The sequence below is a fragment of the Silurus aristotelis genome (genome assembly GCF_946808225.1).
Source record: "Silurus aristotelis genome assembly, chromosome: 2".
NCBI lineage: Eukaryota > Metazoa > Chordata > Actinopteri > Siluriformes > Siluridae > Silurus > Silurus aristotelis.
The window spans coordinates 23,505,278-23,525,900 of NC_139575.1; the positions used below are offsets into that span (position 1 = coordinate 23,505,278).

The 20,623-nt window shown below is 37.7% G+C and overlaps 1 protein-coding gene across 1 annotated transcript in view; it reads right to left on the reverse strand.

The window, feature by feature from the left end:
* Positions 1-1,975: 1,975 nt before the first annotated feature.
* The window catches only part of snta1 (syntrophin, alpha 1), a 33,170-nt gene continuing 14,522 nt past the window's right edge, over positions 1,976-20,623 (reverse strand). Inside the window, exons 3-8 of the mRNA XM_083530384.1 lie at positions 10,247-10,430; positions 9,822-10,011; positions 9,605-9,726; positions 7,161-7,357; positions 4,700-4,887; positions 1,976-4,255 (exon numbers count right to left, since the gene is read on the reverse strand). Coding sequence (XP_083386510.1) covers positions 4,163-4,255; positions 4,700-4,887; positions 7,161-7,357; positions 9,605-9,726; positions 9,822-10,011; positions 10,247-10,430 — 974 coding nt within the window. The 3' untranslated portion in view covers positions 1,976-4,162. The remainder of the gene's footprint in view (positions 4,256-4,699; positions 4,888-7,160; positions 7,358-9,604; positions 9,727-9,821; positions 10,012-10,246; positions 10,431-20,623) is intronic.

Consider the following 20,623-nt stretch of genomic DNA (forward strand, 5'->3'; position numbering starts at 1 on the left):
CCTCAGCCAATTTTCTCTCTTCTCCCCCGCCTAAGTGGCCGTCTAGTTTTTATCTAATCAAAATATATTCACTCCATATCTGCTCTCTCTTCCTTTCTCTCCCCCCCTCTCTCTCTCTCTTGATCTAAAAGACTGATTGGCAATTTCTCCAACTAACTGATATAGAACACTGAAGCCTGCTGCCAATCTTATGGCACTGCTGTTGCCATGCCAACAGTTAGAGGGTAAAATGGGGGGGGGGGGGGGTGTAGGAAGGGTCTTTGCTTTCAAATAAACCCTTTTTTTGTAGGCTGATGCCACATGTTATTATTTTCCATTATTGACTATACTTTTGTCACACAAAGCACATCAGTATTGCTTCTAATAACTGTCTGTTTACAGCTTTTGGCAATAATCACAGTGTTGTTTTTGTACGTTGTTTTTCCACACGTTTTGCTCCTTTCTTTTTCATCCAATACTGAAGAGATTTATCAAGGTTTTGGTATGATTCAATTTAGAGCTGTCCATTTCACTAATGGCCACCCTTTTTCTGAGTGAGAGGTGTGTCTGTAATGTTCCTCACACTGAAGCAATATAGAGCGCACTAATGCAGGGTGGGATTCACATAAACCTTTTGCCGTCCTGTAACGTCATGTGCGCAATGGATTTTTTCTATTGGACTTTTATTATTATTATTTTTTATTAGATCTTTAATTGAGTCTAAGATTATTTAAACACATTGTGACAAAAGACCAAAGTCAAACCTGTGAACCCGACTTGAACCCACCATCAACTGGAGATCAGATTAAACCTAATGATATCACCTGTTACCTTAGCAACAATGACAGGCATCATCTGTAAACAATCTCGGCTGAATTCACCAAATAGTCCTGCTGAATTAAGTTTAAATTACATTTAGTCTGCGTGTCTATTAATCAGCGACTTACAATAACATCCTGCCCTTCCACGGCATCGTTCTCAGTACATACACACTAAAGCACAAGTCTAACCACAACAGATTTTGGAATTATGCACACACAGTTCACAATGCACTGCTCAGATGATATGAGAACACTGCCACAAAAACACAGTGCAAGTCAAAAGGTTTATTAAACTCAAAAAGTTTATTATTTTTTATTTACAAACAACCCTGTAAGGCACACTCTTGTTTAAATAAGCATGACAATAAAATGTAATCTGGTTTGAAGAATTTGAGAGCTAATATATTTTTAGTTTGTAGTATATATTAATTTATAAGATGATTTCTGGAAGGCCTCCGTTATAAATGTTATTCACTTATCCATCCATCCACAAAACCCTTCTGGTGGTGTGTGTGTGTGTGTGTGTGTGTGTGTATATATATATATATAAAAAAAAAAAAAAAAAAAAAATATATATATATATATATACACACACACACACACACACACAATGCCTTTTAAAAGTTTAGAAACACCTAGTCTATTATAATTTTTTTATTCTGATTCAGATAGTTTTAGACACATGCCTGATCCTTGTATGAAGGAGAAACATGTTAAGTCAAACTTTGAAGTGAAAGTTTAATGGTTTGTGATTGTTTTGGAGTAGGGAAGTTTAAAACGCTAATAACCCAACAATTCCATACTTTATATGTGTTATCTATCATGGAATGGCCTACCTAGTCAATGCACCTAAATCCTATTTAACTGCCCTGAATCTTTATACCAATAAATTGCCTAGTTTGTTAGAACAAGACAGGCACTGTATGCGTATATATATATATATATATGTATGTATATATATGTGTGTGTGTGTGTCTGTCTGTCTGTGTGTGTGTGTGTGTGTGTGTGTGTGTGTGTGTGTGTTTTTATACATACATCACATAGCAAAACATTTCAACCACTCACTCACTGCAGACAGGAGTCCTAGGGTACTTGTTTAGTAGAGATAAAAATGTGTTCCTGGGCTGTACCACACAGATTTTGAAGAGGTGCATAGAAGTAGCATTCAAGCAAAATGTTGGTCAAATCAGATTTCATCCTGGAAATACTACTAATGCTCTTTTCTTTTGCTTCCCTAAAACGACTGTTGAGAGATTATATGGTTACATACAAAGAAAACATATTTGTGAAGTTCTTTTGAAATCGAAAAGCTTTGACGAGTTCCTTTCAAAATACGCCATGGTTCCTTCTAGCTGAATGTTCTGCAGTTAGGATTTACACAATGCCACTTCAGCACAGTGAAATGAAAAAAAAAAAGAAAAAAAGAAAAAAGCATTATGAAGAAATGTCCAAAAACAAATAGTATCTTGAATAAGACAATAAATAATTGAGTGTTCAGAATATATATATGGTATAAGTATATGATATAAGTATATTTTTGTAAAAAGTTTAGCTTAGTTATTTATGGCATGTGGCGAACACCCGTATCCAGGGTGACTTTTACTGACAATTATTTTAATTATTATTATTTTTATTTCAGTTATACCATTGAGCAGTTAAGGGTTAAGGGCCTTGCTCAGGGGCCCGGCTGTGGCAGCGCTGGGATTTGAGCACACAACCTTACAATCAGAACATCTTAACCAGTGGCCTACCACTTCCCCCCACACTTATCCTCATTGTGTATGGTAAAGAACATTTCATCATTGTTAAATATCTAAAAAATGTCTTTTTCTAAACCACACCCATGACTATATAATACTCAAATGTCAAAAAAAAAAAAAAGAAAAAAAGAAAATCTCAGGTTTTGAATGCATGATTAGAAAACAGGTGCCTTACAGGAGTTCAGTTTAAACTGCAAGTTACTGTGTGAATAAATACGTTTGAACGTATTTTTTTTTTTAAACTGATACCGTTTCATATTTTGACAAGCTGCCAGAAAAGGATTGATTTCAATGATTATATAACGAATGAGAAACAATTAGATTCGACTGGCTGTCTATCAGAAGTCTCGCGGAAGAAGCTTTTTCCCTCAGGAGAGAAGAATGATGTAAAACTTCATCAGCTGGGGTACAAGGGTTCAATAGCAAAATACAAGAAGCTGTGGATAAGTTCTATTTCAGCGTGCGTCTTAGAAGGAACGCCAGAAGGATATTCTGTGCTGTAATTCGAAAGCAGAATTCCCCAGATTCTCATGTTTGCAGCCCACTGTCTCACTGGTGCGTTTAAAGAGCGCTTATGCGGCCTCCTAATGGCATGGTGCGTCGTGATATTCTAATTACACCCGTAACCGCATAAAAGAACCACTTTACACTGTCAGTCAGAAGTTTTTGAACACCTGAAGATTTTTTCGTATGTTTTATTACAGTTTAAAGACTATTAGTGCCACAGACAAAACTGAAAAGTAGAGACTGGTAATTAAAGAAGGTAAAATAAGTAGCGGGGGTCTTTGTTCCTCAAAGATTTCACTCTCTGTATTTAACTTGAGATGAAAAAAAAAGCTCTTGAATCTCAGAGCACTCGAGCCCAGGGCTTTTTTTTAGGCCACTCTTTGATAGTCAATGCATCAGGTATAATGCAAGTCATCAAACATTTCTCAATGAAAAATGGTAAAATAATTAAATATAGGGTGCTCAATAACTTTTCACTGGACGTGTGCCTGTTACCACGACTAATAATGAGTTGGAGCCCAGTCTTGCACTTTCATCTCTTTCAGTAGGGGATAAAATGTGATATACTCTAAGCTCTCTTGCTTTTTTTTAACCAAGCTGTTTGTGTATACTATCAGTAATTAGGGGGTTTATATAGTAAAACCCGTGTGATTGCTCCGTATTAAAATCGCATCATTCCACAAGAAACCACAAGAAATATTTTTACAAAAATATACTGTATGTTTGCATCTCTGATTATCTGATTGTGACCAGACTGCACCACATTCTCTCGACTTAATCCACTGCTTGCCAGTATTTCGTTTTTCAGTGATGTATTTCTTCCTCATATTTTCTTTGCGTTTCTGCCCTCAACAATTGTTTCATACAAATTGATATGGCACTCGCTCTCTGAAAAAAAAAAAAACACAACATTTGACATGTAAAGTAGAATGAACACTTTTTGATGCATGGATTTAAACTGTTTGTTGGACAACAGTGGTAGGACTCCCCCGACAGCAGCCCCTGGTTTTAAATCAGTCTGTCCACCTTTCAACTTTCCGGTCGTGCCTCATGTCATGTCGTCATATCCGTGTATTGGGTTTGGAACGTCGGCGCTCATGCAAGCAGGCCTAAACGCTTCACCTTGGCCGAGAGGAAAGAGTGAATGATGAAGACAATGGTCTTGGGACAGGCATGAAGATCCAGATGCTGTAGGGAGAGAAAATAGAATGAATGCAAAGTGAATGGAGGAAGGAATAAACTGAATGAAAAAGAAGAAAGAGAAAATACAAGTGAAAAATAGGGTACAGAGTGGTACGGTGAGAAAAACCGTACGGAGGTGGGCGGAGTCTTTACAAAATAGTCCGTTGAATATTTCATCCAAAAGAATGGAAGGAGTCAAAAGAGAATAACTATGAGCTCACTGTGTATACAGACCTGTGATCTGGGATGAAAGTGAAAGAGAAAGACTACTTGAATTGAGAGAGAATAAAAGAACAGGACAGAAGAAGCAGTGCGTTCAAAAACGTATGAAGAGTTACGTATGTTCAGAAGAAAACTTAGAACTAAAGACGAGAAAAGGGAGAAGAAAGGAAGGGGAAGGTAGGACTGAAAGAGAGAAAGAGAGATGGAAAAAAAAAAGGGTGCTCTTACAATCTCGGCCTCCGGGCCTCCAAAGTCAAGGAACATCATGCGCACTCCGTCGTCGGAGGACATGCGGAGACGCTCAAACGGCTGCTGCAAAAGAATGTGTCTCCTCACACCTGCCTCCTCGGTGAACAGAGTAAAACCGTTCTCTATGTGCACACTGAGCATGCATGACTGACCGTTCCAACTGCATGCTGCAGGACAGAGAGAGAGAGAGAGAAAGAGAGAGAGAGAGAGAGAAAGGGGCTATAAGGAACATTTTTCACAAGCTTACACCGAGAAACATTTGAAAATTCAGCATATAAAATCACTATTTGTCGAGTACCAGAAATCTGTCACCAGTAATAACGCTATAGCAACCTGACCTCATGAAATTCATCATTAAAAACCTTGAAACTTACGTGAACACCTCGATCCTCGATTCTTTTCAGAGTATATAACAATAACCTTTTCTGTTAAATGTTTCATATTTTTACAATTCAGTGAAGTTGCATGGCATCTGTTGTCTCTAATATTACCTTGTCTGTACACTGATACAGGAATCCATATGTCGTGATTTATTACACTTTTGCAGTAGTTGAAAATGAGTGACCTTGGTGACAAAGTACGCAAACCATTCGCTTGAGAAAAAGTACAAAATGATTCGCCTCCACATGTACTTGAGTGTCCTTAATAGGATTTATTATGGCTGTAATGTTCCTATTTTAATTTTTGTACCAAGATTCTTTTCTTGAATCAACTCAGTCTATATAAAAAAGACTCTAATGTTACATATATAATAACGAATAACATTTCCTTCGTTGCTGAACACCACCGCTGACAAAGGAAGAATGTTCTTCCTATTTACATTTGTTTCAGATCATCAACTAATTTAAATATTAGTAAAAGATAACACAAGTGAACACAACATGCAGATTTGATACAATAACTGGTTGGGTCACCCTTCGCGTTTGCATTAACTTGCAGGGAGTCTGTTGTTACAGTTCTGTGGAGGAATTTTGGTCACTCATCTACGCAGAATTGTTGTAATTCAGCCACATTGGAGGGTTTTCCAGCATGAACCGCCTTTTAAAGGTCGTGCCACATCATCTCAATAGGATTCGGGTCAGGACTTTGACTAGGCCACTCTAAAGTCTTCATTTTGTTGTTCTTTAGCCATTCAGAGGTGGACTGACTGGTGTGTTTTGGATCATTGTCCTGCTGCAGAACCCAAGTTCGCTTCAGCTTGAAGTCACAAACAGATGGCATTCTCCTTTGGGATTTTTTGGTAAACAGCAGAATTCATGGTTTCATTTATCAAAGCAAGTCTTTCAGGTCCTGAAGCAGCGAAACAGCCCCAGACCATCACAATACCACCACTATATTCTACTGTTGGTATGATGTTCTTTTTCTGAAATGCGGTGTTAGTTTTACACCAGACATAATGGGACACACACCTTCCAAAAAGTTCAACTTCTGTCTTGTCAGTCCACAGAGTATTTTCCCAAAAGTCTTGGGGATCATCAAGATGTTTTCTGGCAAAACTGAGACTAGCCTTTATGTTCTTTTTGCTCAGCAGCGGTTTTAATCAGGCCTGGGTGTGGCTGGAGAAGCTGAACTCAGGTGTGATAAACCACAGTTTTAACAGGGGGTGCAAACACTTTTTCACACGGGGCCATGTAGTTTTGGATTTAGTTTAGAGTGCAGGCAGGGTGGAGTGGGTGGAGAAGAGTGACAGGAGTGATTTGTGATAGAAGAGTATCTGCAAGAGTGAAAGGGAAAGTTTATAGGACTGTGGTGAGACCTGCGATGTTGTATGGTTTAGAGACAGTGGCATTGAGTAAAAGACAGAAGGCGGAGCTGGAGGTAGCAGAGCTGAAGATGCTGAGGTTTTTGTTGGGAGTGACGAGGATGGACATGATTAGAAATTAGTTTATTAGAGGGAAGACATGCAGGTAGTTCGTGTGAAAGAGGCAGATGTAGAGGACAGGGTGGTATGGAGACGGATGATCTGCTGTGGCGACCCCTAATGGGGAGCAGCCGAAAGAAAAAGAAGAAGAAGAAGAAGAATAAAAACTGCATGTTGTGTTCACTTGCGTTATCTTTTACTAATATTTAAATTAGTTTGATGATCTCAAACATTAAAGTGTGACAAACATGCAAATAAATAAGAAATAACACTTTTTTACACCACTGTAGAAAAGGAGAGTGCAACACACAGCATACCCAGCAGAGGGCGGCACCATGCTGTTCTGACCTGCAACTGTATTCAGCTTTTCACACACTTGTTGGGTGGTCTTTATTAACATGCATTATTAGTGTTTTTCTAGCAACATGACAAAGTTTTTTTACATTCTTATTTCAGTATGCAATTTTTTGTTTTTATGATGTTTTATACTTTAACAGGTTGGTTTCTGTTATAATGGTGGCACTTATAAGGAATTTTAATACAGAGTTAAGGATGTGTGTGAAAGTGTAATAAATGTACCTGTAGTGACTTCCTGGATGAGCTCAGCAGCACTGTGACAGCCTTCCACCAAGAGGTGGCTCCAAGTGGAAAGTTCTTTGGCAGTGTCCACTCGGAACAGGTGGGTCTCCACACCATGCTTAGTGCCTAAACGCAGGCCGAATGTTAAATCACAGTCCTGTCCTGATGAACTTTTTCCAGGCCCAGAATGAACAAGCCTACATGAGACAGACCGAGAAAGTGGTATATGGCAAAATGCATCTGCTTTACAGATTCTTTACTCCGATATATTTACTGTAGCACAAATTACCGGGGGTAAAAACTAAATTACAAGAAGCATCAATGAATCACATAAAACTTAATCGCATAAAAAAAGAAAAAAATTTAATTAGAATGAGAAACAAAAATATCTTCAAATTGCAACACATACTTTCTAGTTAGCCTGTATATATCTAGTTTCACACACACACACACACACACACACACACACACACACACACACACACACACTGTTTATAGAAGATGGCACCAGTCCAATACACCAGGGTCAGTCCCGAGCCAATACCAGCAAAATATTGTGGATCGGATATCAGAGAAACATATACTGTAACGAACAGCAAAGATTGGAATTTGGTTTGAAAAGGAAAAGCATTCTTGTGACTGGAACAGTTTGTACTGTATACAGAGATGTATTTCTTCCGCCTTCTCCCGTTAGGGGTCGCCACAGCGGATCATCCACATGTTTAATTTGGCACATGATTTTACGCTGGATGCCCTTCCTAACGCAACCCTCCCCATTTATCCAGGCTTGGGACAGGCACTAAGAGTGGCTGGGGTTGGTTCCCTGACCGGGGATCGAACCCGGGCCGCAGCTGTGAGAGCGCCGCATCATAACCACTAGACCACCAGGGGATCTGTATGCATATTTGTATACATGTATTATTTACACTGTTAGCTGGATGCTTACTTGGCAGAACTGGACAAGTATTTGCCCTCAGCCAGCTGATGTAAAGTGTAATGGCTGACTTTAATGCAGAACTACGTTTCCCATCAGTCAATGCGTCTCACATGATCAGGACACACACCATAGGACCTGAGTCACGTTCAAGTTAAATGAGCACTAGTAATTATCATATACAGCACCACAGACTGTAGCTTTTGGACTTTGTTGATGCTGGTGGTACATTGCTAGTGTATATGTTGTTGCTATAGAATAATAGTTTAGTTTTAGGTGTCTAAGTTTTGAGTTTAATGTATTGCCCAAAATACTCCTATAATGTTACAACCCCTCAGCTATCAAATTTATATTTATTATATATTTACAAATAAAAGTTATTTTGAGTGAAAAAAAACTTTTTTAAGAAACAAAACTTTTTTTTGCATATCTAACAGCTGATACTCTAAGTTTTAGTATTTGTATCAGAATCTGAAAAGAAACAGAAAAACTCTACATGGAATCACATGGAACCGAGTTTAAATCCGAGTTTCCTGCAGGAGCGTATTAAGTGGCGGACCACAAGTTTGTTTGTTCTCCACCTTGCACCTTGAGTGCATTTTTTAAAATGTTTACTATTAATAAAACTTTATTTAAATGCCACAGCGGATCATCCACATGTTTTTACGCTGGATGCCCTTCCTAACGCAACCCTCCCCATTTATCCGTTGGGAGCACCGCATCCTAACCACTAGACCATTAGGGGACCTTCTTACTATTAATAAAGGTGTAAAAAAAAAGAAACTAGAGTTAGCGCAGTGTCACCGTGGCTACTCGCTCTGTACCGGAAAATAGTTTTTCACATGCATGAAAACACTTAAGAATCCATAGCGCTAGCCAGGAAGTGGCTCGTGGCTAATGTTATGTCCAGCTTCAAGAATTTTTCTTTAAAGGATTAAAATCCTGACAATTCCGCATATCGAAGGAGTAAATGAATGAGAGATGGATTTAATTGGTGCCAATTTAATTGATTACTCAATTTTTTCAATATAATAAAAAATTGTATTGCGTTCATTTGATTAGATTTTTATAAAATATAAAATATTATATATATATTGTTTAACCAAGCATGCGTTTTATTTAAAATTATTACAAAAATGAAAACTGTTAATGTTCACAATAATAATAATTTGTGATAATAAAAAAAATAATTAAACAAATAATTGTATTAAAAAGCAATTTCACGTTTTTGCATTTCTTTTTCCCTAACTGTACAGAAATTGAACTGCACCGTGAGTTAGAAACCGATGTACGTACCAAACCGTGACTTTTGTGTACCGCTACACATCTACTAAATAGTGGCAATGGCTTAATCTCATTGCTCTTATTTTCTTCCACTGACATACTGATCTCACTCCCAAGCTTTCTGCAGGTTGTTCCCACGTGGGTATAAGTGCATGATTTTGTACCACACTATGTTTTCTGTGTGATGGAGGTGATCATAGCTCTTGGTTTGTGTCTCTTTGTGTACCTGGTGGTAATGAGTGGATGGTTCTTGTCTGGGCTATTAAGACTCTCTCTGCTCTCAGGGAAAGAGCTGTACAGGAACAGATCGCAGTTTGTTAGCACTGCCAGTATCGGCTTCTCGGATCCCTGCGCACACACAAACACTTAATATTCAGCTGGATTATTCACGTCATGCACATAAAATTTATTTTAATTAATAAAACACACACACACACACACACCTGTTCTATTATCCAGCCCATGTGTGTAATGTCCATGCCTGGCTGCAAAGCTCTGAGGCTGTCTTTAGCTGTAGGGAGAAGTGCAGCACAGCCTGATTGGATAGCATTATACCAGGACTGGGCCATTGCAGGATCCTTTGCCCTCAGAAATGCAGACTGCTTCCTGTCAGCTGACACCACCTCAAAATATCTACACACACACACACACACACACACACGGATAGGAGGAAGAGAACGAACAAATTACAAAACGACATGACGCAGAAGGAGGGGAGGTTTTGCTAAATGAAAAGCAAATATTAATAGTTATTATAGAATATTGATTCAGTACATATTCTCCTTCACACCCTGATGAAGAGGCAAAATAAATTTGCACTCTTCTCTCTGTTTGTACGTGTGCGTGCTCTGTCTGTAGTGAGTTTTACCTGTCCTCGGTGTCTGGTGGACACTGTTTGCGGGTAACGTGGCACATTTTCAGCGGGATGGTTCTGGTCTCCTTCATGACTGGCTCGACATGCTTCTGCGGTGTGGAAGGAGGAGAGTCCAGGAGAGAAGGAGTGCCCGAAGAGGCGTTCTTAAAAAACGTAGACATCTCTTTTATGTATTTCACTACAAAGTGAGATAAAAGGAGAATGACTGAATGGTTAATAGGAGGTAAGAATGCAACACAATTTGAGCACCATTTATTAAAATTGAAAAATTAAAAAAATTTATATGAGACCATTGCATCTGCAAAAAAACAGCAAAATCATAAATATTTGCAAAATAAAACTCAGATTAATACATATTGACTGTGATTTAAGTGAGGGAACCATTTTCAGTAAACTGCAGGGTTAGTTGGTAAGAATTTATCAGCTGTCTTTACCAGTATTTCTGGGGTTTTGAGGCGGCATGTGTAGTCCTTTAAAGCAACTTTCTTAGCCACAGCAACAGTTTTGGTCTTCAAGCTTTAATGTACCAACAGGGAGTGCAGTGGACTTTCTACATGCACTGCATGTGTATGTTGTCCTGAACCCATTGTCAGTGATTGGTTTCTGACTACAGAGCTAATGCTAACTGGGAATTATACAGTAGTTGGAGAAGTATTCTACAGTGGCCGAGAAGTAAAAAAAACTCATTAACAAATCTGAAAACAAAATAACAAATGCAAAAACAAAACAACAAATTCAAAAACAAATTAACAAATCCGAAAACAAAATAACACATCCGAAAACACAACGACAAAATTCAGACAAACTGGAAAAGGTAGGTATAGTTATAAACTTACCGATCATTGGACGAGACACCTGTCATTCACATGTATATCTTGAATGACAGGTGTCTCGTCCAATGATCTGTAAGTTTCCATTCACAAACTATACCTACCATTTCCAGTTTGTCTGAATCGTTGCACGAAACACATTAACAAATCCAAAGACACAACGACAATTCGAACGACAACCGGAAAAGGTAGGTATAGCTTGTGAATGAAAACTTACCGATCATTGGACGAGACACATCAGATTTGTTAATGTGTTTTGCACTTCTTGGCCACCGTAGTATTCACATCACTGTTGCATGCTAATATCAGTGCCTCAAACTCATCACCTTTCTATTACCAGACCCCATGGAGTAGGTCAAATGTGGGATAAAATAGTGTAACTGTAGTATTAATATACTGTAAAATTGAGAAAATGTTAATAATGAGAGTTTCTGCTGTTTTGCAAACTGGTGAATTTGTAAATATGATTGGTCAAAAGAGGATTGATGTTCCATAACAATGCAGCTCTCACAGTATGTTCATTCTAATATGTTATTCATTTAGGAACGAGATTAACATATTAAACTGTAATGTTTTTCATAACTATATATTACATTTACATATGTAAATTTACATGAACAATTCCATGGGTCTTATGACCTATAAACGATTTTCTTTTTTGAAAGCATTGACATGTTGAGCATGAATTATTTAGAGCCGTCTGCACAGTCAGGGCGTTGTGAGTGAGACGTAAAGCTGTAACTTTCAGTATTTAATTACAGAAGGGTCTTTAGAATTAAGGGATCTTCATGATTCGAGCATCTCTGCCTAACTTCCAGAAAGTAAAAGAGTAAAAGCTGCTGGAGTAATGATGTTGTTTATAGCAGTAATGGCATAAGGGATAACAGGAATCATGGGTGCACTTTAACATCCTAGAAATATAAATGGAAAAAAAGGTACAATGTGCTGTTTATTTCTAAATAGAAATTTGTTCGCATTCTCAAATCGCAAGCGAATTAAAACTGTTGTTTCATCATTATTCAGTAGCCATGACACATTATTCTGTACAATTCTACATCAGACATTCAGCACAAAATAAATGCTGCTTGCTACATGAATAATATCTGCCAATGACAAACACAAATGGACCCTAGAGGACCTTCAGTACCTCATCCTTACAGTTCACGGCTCTGATCATCTGAAATAATTAAGTCTTTAGACTTTTATGTCATCTCTCTCTCTCTCTCTCTCTCTCTCTCTCTCTCTCTCTCTCTCTCTCTCTCTCTCTCTCCCATCAACAACTCTCACACAGACATACATGTACACACACACACACACACACACACACACACACACACACACACACACACACACACACACACACACGTAGTGAGAGAATATTTATAGCAGGCGCCACTGAGGGCCACAGCAGATCAAATTTCAGTCAGTGTTGGGACTGAGGTCTCTGAGAGTGTGTCTGTGAACAGCGGTTCCTCAGCACATGAAACGTTCAGCCTCTAACTCAGACACACACACACACACACACACATCTCACCGAGTCAGCACATAGACCAAGCAGTGGGGCACACACTACTGTGTTGTGATCACAGTACACAACCAACACTTGTGCAAAACGTTAATCACACCCACGCCCTTTTAGCACTTACACACACAGCTAAAGCTGCACTTTCCCATACAGCTAGCATTCCCCCCCCCCCCCCCCCCAAAAAAAAAAAAAAAAAAAAGTATGCCTGCCATTGAATTTCTGCATGGTGGTAATCTCTTAGTAAACAGTAATCATATCCAACAAAAGGATCCTGACAGTCACAGACACGAGGTAGAGAGTATTTCTGTGTGTATTTTTGGAAACAGGGATTTTGCCGGTACAAAAGCCTCTTAGGACTTGATATTAAATGACCTTTTGTGAAATTAAAGAGACCAGGCGATGCCACAAGTTGGAGAGCACACTCTATCCTCTTCAGAGAGAGTGATGAAAAAGCACAATTTCAAGCTGGTGGTAGGGTTAGGGAAACAAAACAAAGCAAAGCTCAGTGAATTAAACGTAAAGACTTTTTTTAGTATCATTTTAATAATGTTCACGCCTTGAATGCGTAAGGTCGAATTAAAGTTCACAACGTCTACAATACAAAGACAGCCATTTTGTTATCCAGACTACCACGTGGCCACTGAGACTTATGTGCAAAATTGATAACACCCAGATGGTGGTAGTATTTTGTTAGTGCAAGTCCCTGCATGTAGTTGTTCCCACCTTCCATGGATTTCACTGGTGTTTTATAATGCCAAGTCAAGAAATAACCATGAAGAAGGTGAACTATCAGAAACTTGATCTTGGTACATGAGTAGGTCACCACCATTGCTGCACATTAACACTTTTTTTTAACAGAGAAAAAAAATGAAAAGTGTTTGAAAATACAATCAAATTTTAGACGAGTTTCAATTAGCATCAGCAGCAATCGAATCAGAGATGAGAGGTAATGAAGTACAAATGCTTCATTACTGTAATGGATTTGTGCAGAGGGTGGGCGGGCGCTGGATAGAACCTGAAATTTCCGTCCCGTGCAGGTCTCTACTGCGAACAACTTCAGAGATAGAGTAACCTTTAGAGTTACCCTTAGTCTCTTATCTGCTCCTCTGACTAATGACATCCTTGTCACTTACTTATAATGGATGGTCTCCTTTAGGCAAAATCATATTGATGCCACCTTCTTAACAATTTCTTTCAAACAACAGATTAAATGTTGTGTCTGATGTTCAGCGTTTTTTTTTTTTATATTATTTTATAACCAAACTTTTGTCTTTTCCAGAACTTTTTCCTGTATTCTCGAACAAATTTCAACAAATGTATATTTCTACTGAGATCATAAAAAACGATGAATTGCACACAGGAAAGGTCCTAGAGAATTTTTAGGCTACTGAACCATGGATTTTAGCATCTTCTGTAAAAACTTGACATTAAAATCTTTCAATAATTTAGCAGTGATTTATTGTATTATATTTTAAAACTAATGGAATACCACTGTAAATGTGCTAACAAATAAGTGATGATATGTCAGGGGTATAAAAAAGAAACTAGAGTTAGCGCAGTGTCACTGTGGCTACTCACTCTGTACCAGAAATAAGATTTCTTTTGTGCATACATGAAAACTCTAGAAAATTTCATAGCACTAGCATTATCCGCTAACCAGAAAGTGGCTAGTGGCTAACGTTAACGCTATGGATTCTTTAGTGTTTTATGTCCAGCTTCAAGAATTTCTCTTAAAAGTAGAAAATCCTGGCAACTTCACATATCGAAGGAGTGAATAAATGAAGGATGGAAGGAATGAAGACATTTGGTAAAGTATTCTGAAATAAGCAGAACAGTTAAGTAGATAATAAGTAGATTTGTGATTTAATTGATTGCTCAATTTAATCAATATAATAAAATCTTCTTTTGCATTAATTTGATTTGTTCTATTTTATTTTATAAGATATTATAAAATATAATTTTATATATTATTTAACAAAGCAGGCATTTTATTTAAAATAATTTTACAAGTGTAAACTTTTGATGTTCACAAATATTAAACTGTTATTAAAAAAATGACGAGCAATTTTATGTTTGTATGTTTGTATTTCTTCCCCTAACCGTGCCAAAAATTATATATATATATATACAGTGAGGAAAATAAGTATTTGAACACCCTGCTATTTTGCAAGTTCTCCCACTTAGAAATCATGGAGGGGTCTGAAATTGTCATCGTAGGTGCATGTCCACTGTGAGAGACATTATCTAAAAAAAAAAAATCCAGAAATCACAATATATGATTTTTAAACTATTTATTTGTATGCAAGTATAAGTAATAAGTATTTGAACACCTGTCTATCAGCTAGAATTCTGACCCTCAAAGACCTGTTAGTCTGCCTTTAAAATGTCCACCTCCACTACATTTATTATCCTAAATTAGATGCACCTGTTTGAGGTCGTTAGCTGCATTAAGACACCTGTCCACCCTATACAATCAGTAAGAATCCAACTGCTAACATGGCCAAGACCAAAGAGCTGTCCAAAGACACTAGAGACAAAATTGTACACCTCCACAAGGCTGGAAAGGGCTACGGGGAAATTGCCAAGCAGCTTGGTGAAAAAAGGTCCACTGTTGGAGCAATCATTAGAAAATGGAAGAAGCTAAACATGACTGTCAATCTCCCTTGGACTGGGGCTCCATGCAAGATCTCACCTCGTGGGGTCTCAATGATCCTGAGGAAGGTGAGAAATCAGCACAGAACTACACGGGAGGAGCTGGTCAATGACCTGAAAAGAGCTGGGACCACCGTTTCCAAGGTTACTGTTGGTAATACACTAAGACGTCATGGTTTGAAATCATGCATGGCACGGAAGGTTCCCCTGCTTAAACCAGCACATGTCCAGGCACGTCTTAAGTTTGCCAATGACCATTTGGATGATCCAGAGGAGTCATGGGAGAAAGTCATGTAGTCAGATGAGACCAAAATAGAACTTTTGGGTCATAATTCCACTAAACGTGTTTGGAGGAAGAAGAATGATGAGTACCATCCCAAGAACACCATCCCTACTGTGAAGCATGGGGGTGGTAGCATCATGCTTTGAGGGTGTTTTTCTGCACATGGGACAGGGCGACTGCATTGTATTAAGGAGAGGATGACCGAGGCCATGTATTGCGAGATTTTGGGGAACAACCTCCTTCCCTCAGTTAGAGCATTGAAGATGGGTTGAGGCTGGGTCTTCCAACATGACAATGACCCGAAGCACACAGCCAGGATAACCAAGGAGTGGCTCTGTAAGAAGCATATCAAGGTTCTGGCGTGGCCTAGCCAGTCTCCAGACCTAAACCCAATAGAGAATCTTTGGAGGGAGCTCAAACTCAGTGTTTCTCAGCGACAGGCCAGAAACCTGACTGATCTAGAGAAGATCTGTGTGGAGGAGTGGGCCAAAATCCCTCCTGCAGTGTGTGCAAACCTGGTGAAAATCTACAGGAAACGTTTGACCTCTGTAATTGGAAACAAAGGCTACTGTACCAAATATTAACATTGACTTTCTCAGGTGTTTAAATACTTATTTGCAGCTGTATCATACAAATAAATAGTTAAAAAATCATATATTGTGATTTCTGGATTTTTTTTTTTTAGATTATGTCTCTCACAGTGGACATGCAGCTACGATGACAATTTCAAACCCCTCCATGATTTCTAAGTGGGAGAACTTGCAAAATAGCAGGGTGTTCAAATACTTATTTTCCGCACTGTATATATATATATATACAGTGTAACCTTGACACTCGCAACCTCGATAGTTCACGACTTTTCATTAGAAACCGGACTAAGAGTAACGTGCGAAAAATCTGATAGTTCGCGAGAAGCCGTGAGTGGTTTGAAAGTTCGGTGTAACATTTCAAAACAAAATTTTTACTAATAAATTACATAAAATATTTTGAAAACTAATATATTATTGTATTATTCATTTGCTTTCGGCTTCTCCCATTAGGGGTTGCCACAGCGGATTATCCGCATGTTTAATTTGGCACGTTTTTACGCTGGATGCCCTTCCTAACGCAACCCTCCACCTTTATTCGGGCTTGGGAGCGGCTGGGGTTGGTTCCCTGACCGGGGATCGAACCCGGCCTGCAGCAGTGAGAGCGCCACATCCTAACCACTAGACCACCAGGGAACTTTATTATTGTATTATTCATTTAAAGTAGTAAATAAAACATTTGACAAGTAATGCACGATTTTTGTTCAGTTTATAGTTGAGTACATGTACAATTCCTCTTAAAAAAAGGAACCATCAAAAGGAGAGTCAAAACCTCGCAATTATTTAATTTATTAGAACATAACCCCTTCAAATATTGAGGATATATATATATATATATATATATATATATAGGGTCTCTGGTGTCCCTTCAGCAATATATATGTTCCTAAGTTATCTTACGATTTTTGGAAAACCTGTTTAATTTATAATTAATGCATAAAGCTTATAAAATGTGCAACTAAAAGTATATGTGTACTGTATAAATGTGTACTGTTAATTATATGGTAAGTACACAGATAAGATAGGATAACATAATTAAAATGTTTCTGGAATACAGCTCTAGCCTCCTACTGCTTTTAGCAGTTTTGCCTTAATAAGTAAAAATATAAGAGCACATTTTTTTTTAATCAAAATTATCTAAACAACTTCATTTATAATTAAGAGGATTATGTAGGAACTTGGAAGTAAGAGAACAATGCAGGGAGGAAAAGCTGCGGAATTCCCCAATAAAACAGAGACCAAATGAAACTAATAATAGCATACACTAAAGTAAACTACTGAACTTCTTTTCAAACTGAATTACTACTGTATTGAAATCTAGGGAATGTGAGAGGCCTCCTTAAACCTTCAACATTCGACTAAAGCTTTAAAGCTTTCATGAATCTTTTGGAAGTTTAATTCCTAAAAGTCTGAACACAAAGGAGGTAAAAAGTGATATGTGGGTATACTGTGGTTTAAGAACAGTGATTCTTCAGATTTTTCTTATTGGTCAGTGTTTCCATTGGAGTTGTTTATCTTGCTGCCTCATTGGACAAACATAAGACTGGGTTGCCAAGTCAAAGTCAAAGGCATCCTATCCCAGTGTTCTTCTGCTCGCTGGTTGCCGTGGGAGCTTCTGGAATGCGCCTGATTGGCTACTCAATGACTCCTCAAGCATGTTTGGCTCTGTAAAGTCTCTGTTAGGCCAGGAATGTCCCTCAAAATGCCCCCGCAAAAATGTACCAATAAGAATAAACACATACACACACACACACACACACACACACACACACACACACACACACAAAGGCAGCAACAACATCACTGCTGACAAGGGTACAAATTAAGCACTGTTTCTCATTTGCACGGATAATAGGCTCTGAACAGTTTTAATCACATTTGCAAGACGCAACAATTTGAAACCATATAAAAATGTGAGCTCGTGTAAACATTGTGTGAAAGTGTAAATGTTGTGTGTGTGTGTGTGTGTGTGTGTGTGTGTGTGTGTGTGTGTCAGGACATAATTTTACTTTTAAACTGATGCTATTGTTTCTGTAGGGATGAGGGCTTATGTGGCTCAGTTTGTTGCAACCTCCAGAGATCAGGCGAGGAAATTAGCAGAATAACTAGCAGAACTCAATTTACATAAGATCCCCTTATCGGCAATGTCTCACATGAGCTCATTAAACGAGTGGCCCACTGCCAGAGAGAACCATGCTTTTTGGAATCCGACTCTTTGGATCATTTATTATAAGTACGAGCTAGCACATTCTGATGATACAGCACAAAAGGCCATAATGGCTAATGGTGTTAATTTAGTTAAGTGTGAAACTTCAGTTAAGTGAGAAAAAATCAAGTCCTGACTTGGAGAGCAACCAACCTTTTGAAAGAAATAAAGACCGTATTGTACAATCTACTCACATCTCTGTTAGCATTAAATGTAGAAGGACCAACCTGACAATTTGGATTCTAGGCCAAATTTAATAAAAATATCTGAAAATCCTTCTCAGGAAAAGAGAAAAGTGGATTATTACACACACACACACACACACACACACACACACACACACACACACACACATACATACATACATACATACACACACACACACATATATATATATATATATATATATATATATATATATATATATATATATATATATATATATATATATATATTCTGTTGTTTCCTTGTTCCTTGAGAATATGAAATATTTTGAAGACCTGACCGCAAGTATTTTAAAATATCAACCATAATATTAATATTATTAATATTAATATTAAGAAGAAGAAGAAGAAATGTTTAATTTTCTGTGAAAAGGTATTAGGCGTAACTTCAGTGTAAAACTATACTGTGCCCTGCGGTTCACTGTGACTCCCAAAAATCATTTGAAGTCTGTTCATGAAATCTAATAAATGTGCATTTAATACATCATGGGCATATTTGCTGTCTAAATTTTCTTCATGTGGTGGTGGTCAAAGGTTATACTACAGGAGTTTGGCCTCTATCTGTCTGTCTGCCCATGTAAACTGTATAGGTGAATGGATTTACAAATGTACATGTATACTGTACATATTTAAGCACTACCAAAAACCATACACTAGCACTATTCCCATTTGATTCTGCCTTTGTTTAAATATATATTTATTTATAAAAAAAAGTGTGCTATAATTCCTCTCAGCATCGTTTTAGGCTGAAGGAGTGTTAAGTTTGTAATCTTGTGAACTAGTATTGATTTATTCATTGATAGAGATGCAAAGCACTTTCGTATGCCGCTCTGGATAAGGGCATCTGCTAAATGCCGTAAATGTAAATGTAACATGGCTGTAATTTTCCTTAGGCATAAGGCTGTAGGTAAGCTTCAGAACATCAGCTTTTATACAAACATACTAAAACATGATCATTCAATACTGAGTAACTGACATAGATACAATATGGACATGATTTTGCTTTTCTTCTTGTCTTTTTTTTATATTTTTTATTTATCAGGAAAAATTGTTAGGATAAATGCTAGATAGGCTGCTGAAACATCAACTCCTGCCCAATCAAATAAATTGATCAGAACTAACCTGTGTACAAATTACAACATTAGTATTCACGGTTCCGTTAAATTGTACATGATAATAATAATAATGAAAATTGTTTAAATTCTTTTCTGAAAGTCGTAGCTCAGAGGTTAAGATGTTCACTTCTGATCAGAAGGTTGTGAGTTTAAATTCAAGCACCATGAAGGCGGCGCTGATGGGCCCTTGAGCAAGGCCCTTAACACTTAACTGCTCAGTTGTAGAAATAAGAATAGCAGTTGTAATTTACTCTGGATAAGAGCGGCTACCAAATGCCTTAAATGTATATGTAAATTTGCATCAAACTCTTTTATGTTTTGGATATGTTTGCTTGTTGTAGAAATCGAATTTAAACTGACTTTATATTGAAAATGTCTCCGCTGCATGGCACTGTTTACTATACTTCGATAGTATTAATAGTAACATAACAATTCCCTCTTTCAGTTTGTCAATCATATTTTTCAGGTTGTAAAATGCGCTCAATTTCACATGCACTCAGATCAGATATTTTATCATATAATAAATATATATAAAGAAACATCTGTGAAGTTGTAATAGTTTTCGCAATACGCAGGTATCCTGCATAAGAACCATTACGATTGTGAATTATGAAGTGTCAAACATGATTTTAAACAAATCAGATTGTCGTGTAAAGTTTGTGTAGTTCCGTCAATGTGAATTATTGCCAAACATCAATTTGAAGTGCTTCACTAAAGCAGGCACTTGTGTAATGAAAGAGCAAATTTGATATCTTGAGGCAGTGAGGGAAATTAGAATGATTGAAGCGGGACTACATTAAGCCTGGCTTCACCAGTCTGAATAGTGAGGTCCTTCTATGTGTAAAGATAGTGCTGGTATTTTTAGACAGAATTATCTTTTCTCAGGGTGGTACTATATGAGCTTCCACATGGTGCTGTTAAATTGAGAACAAATGACACTGCTTAGCAC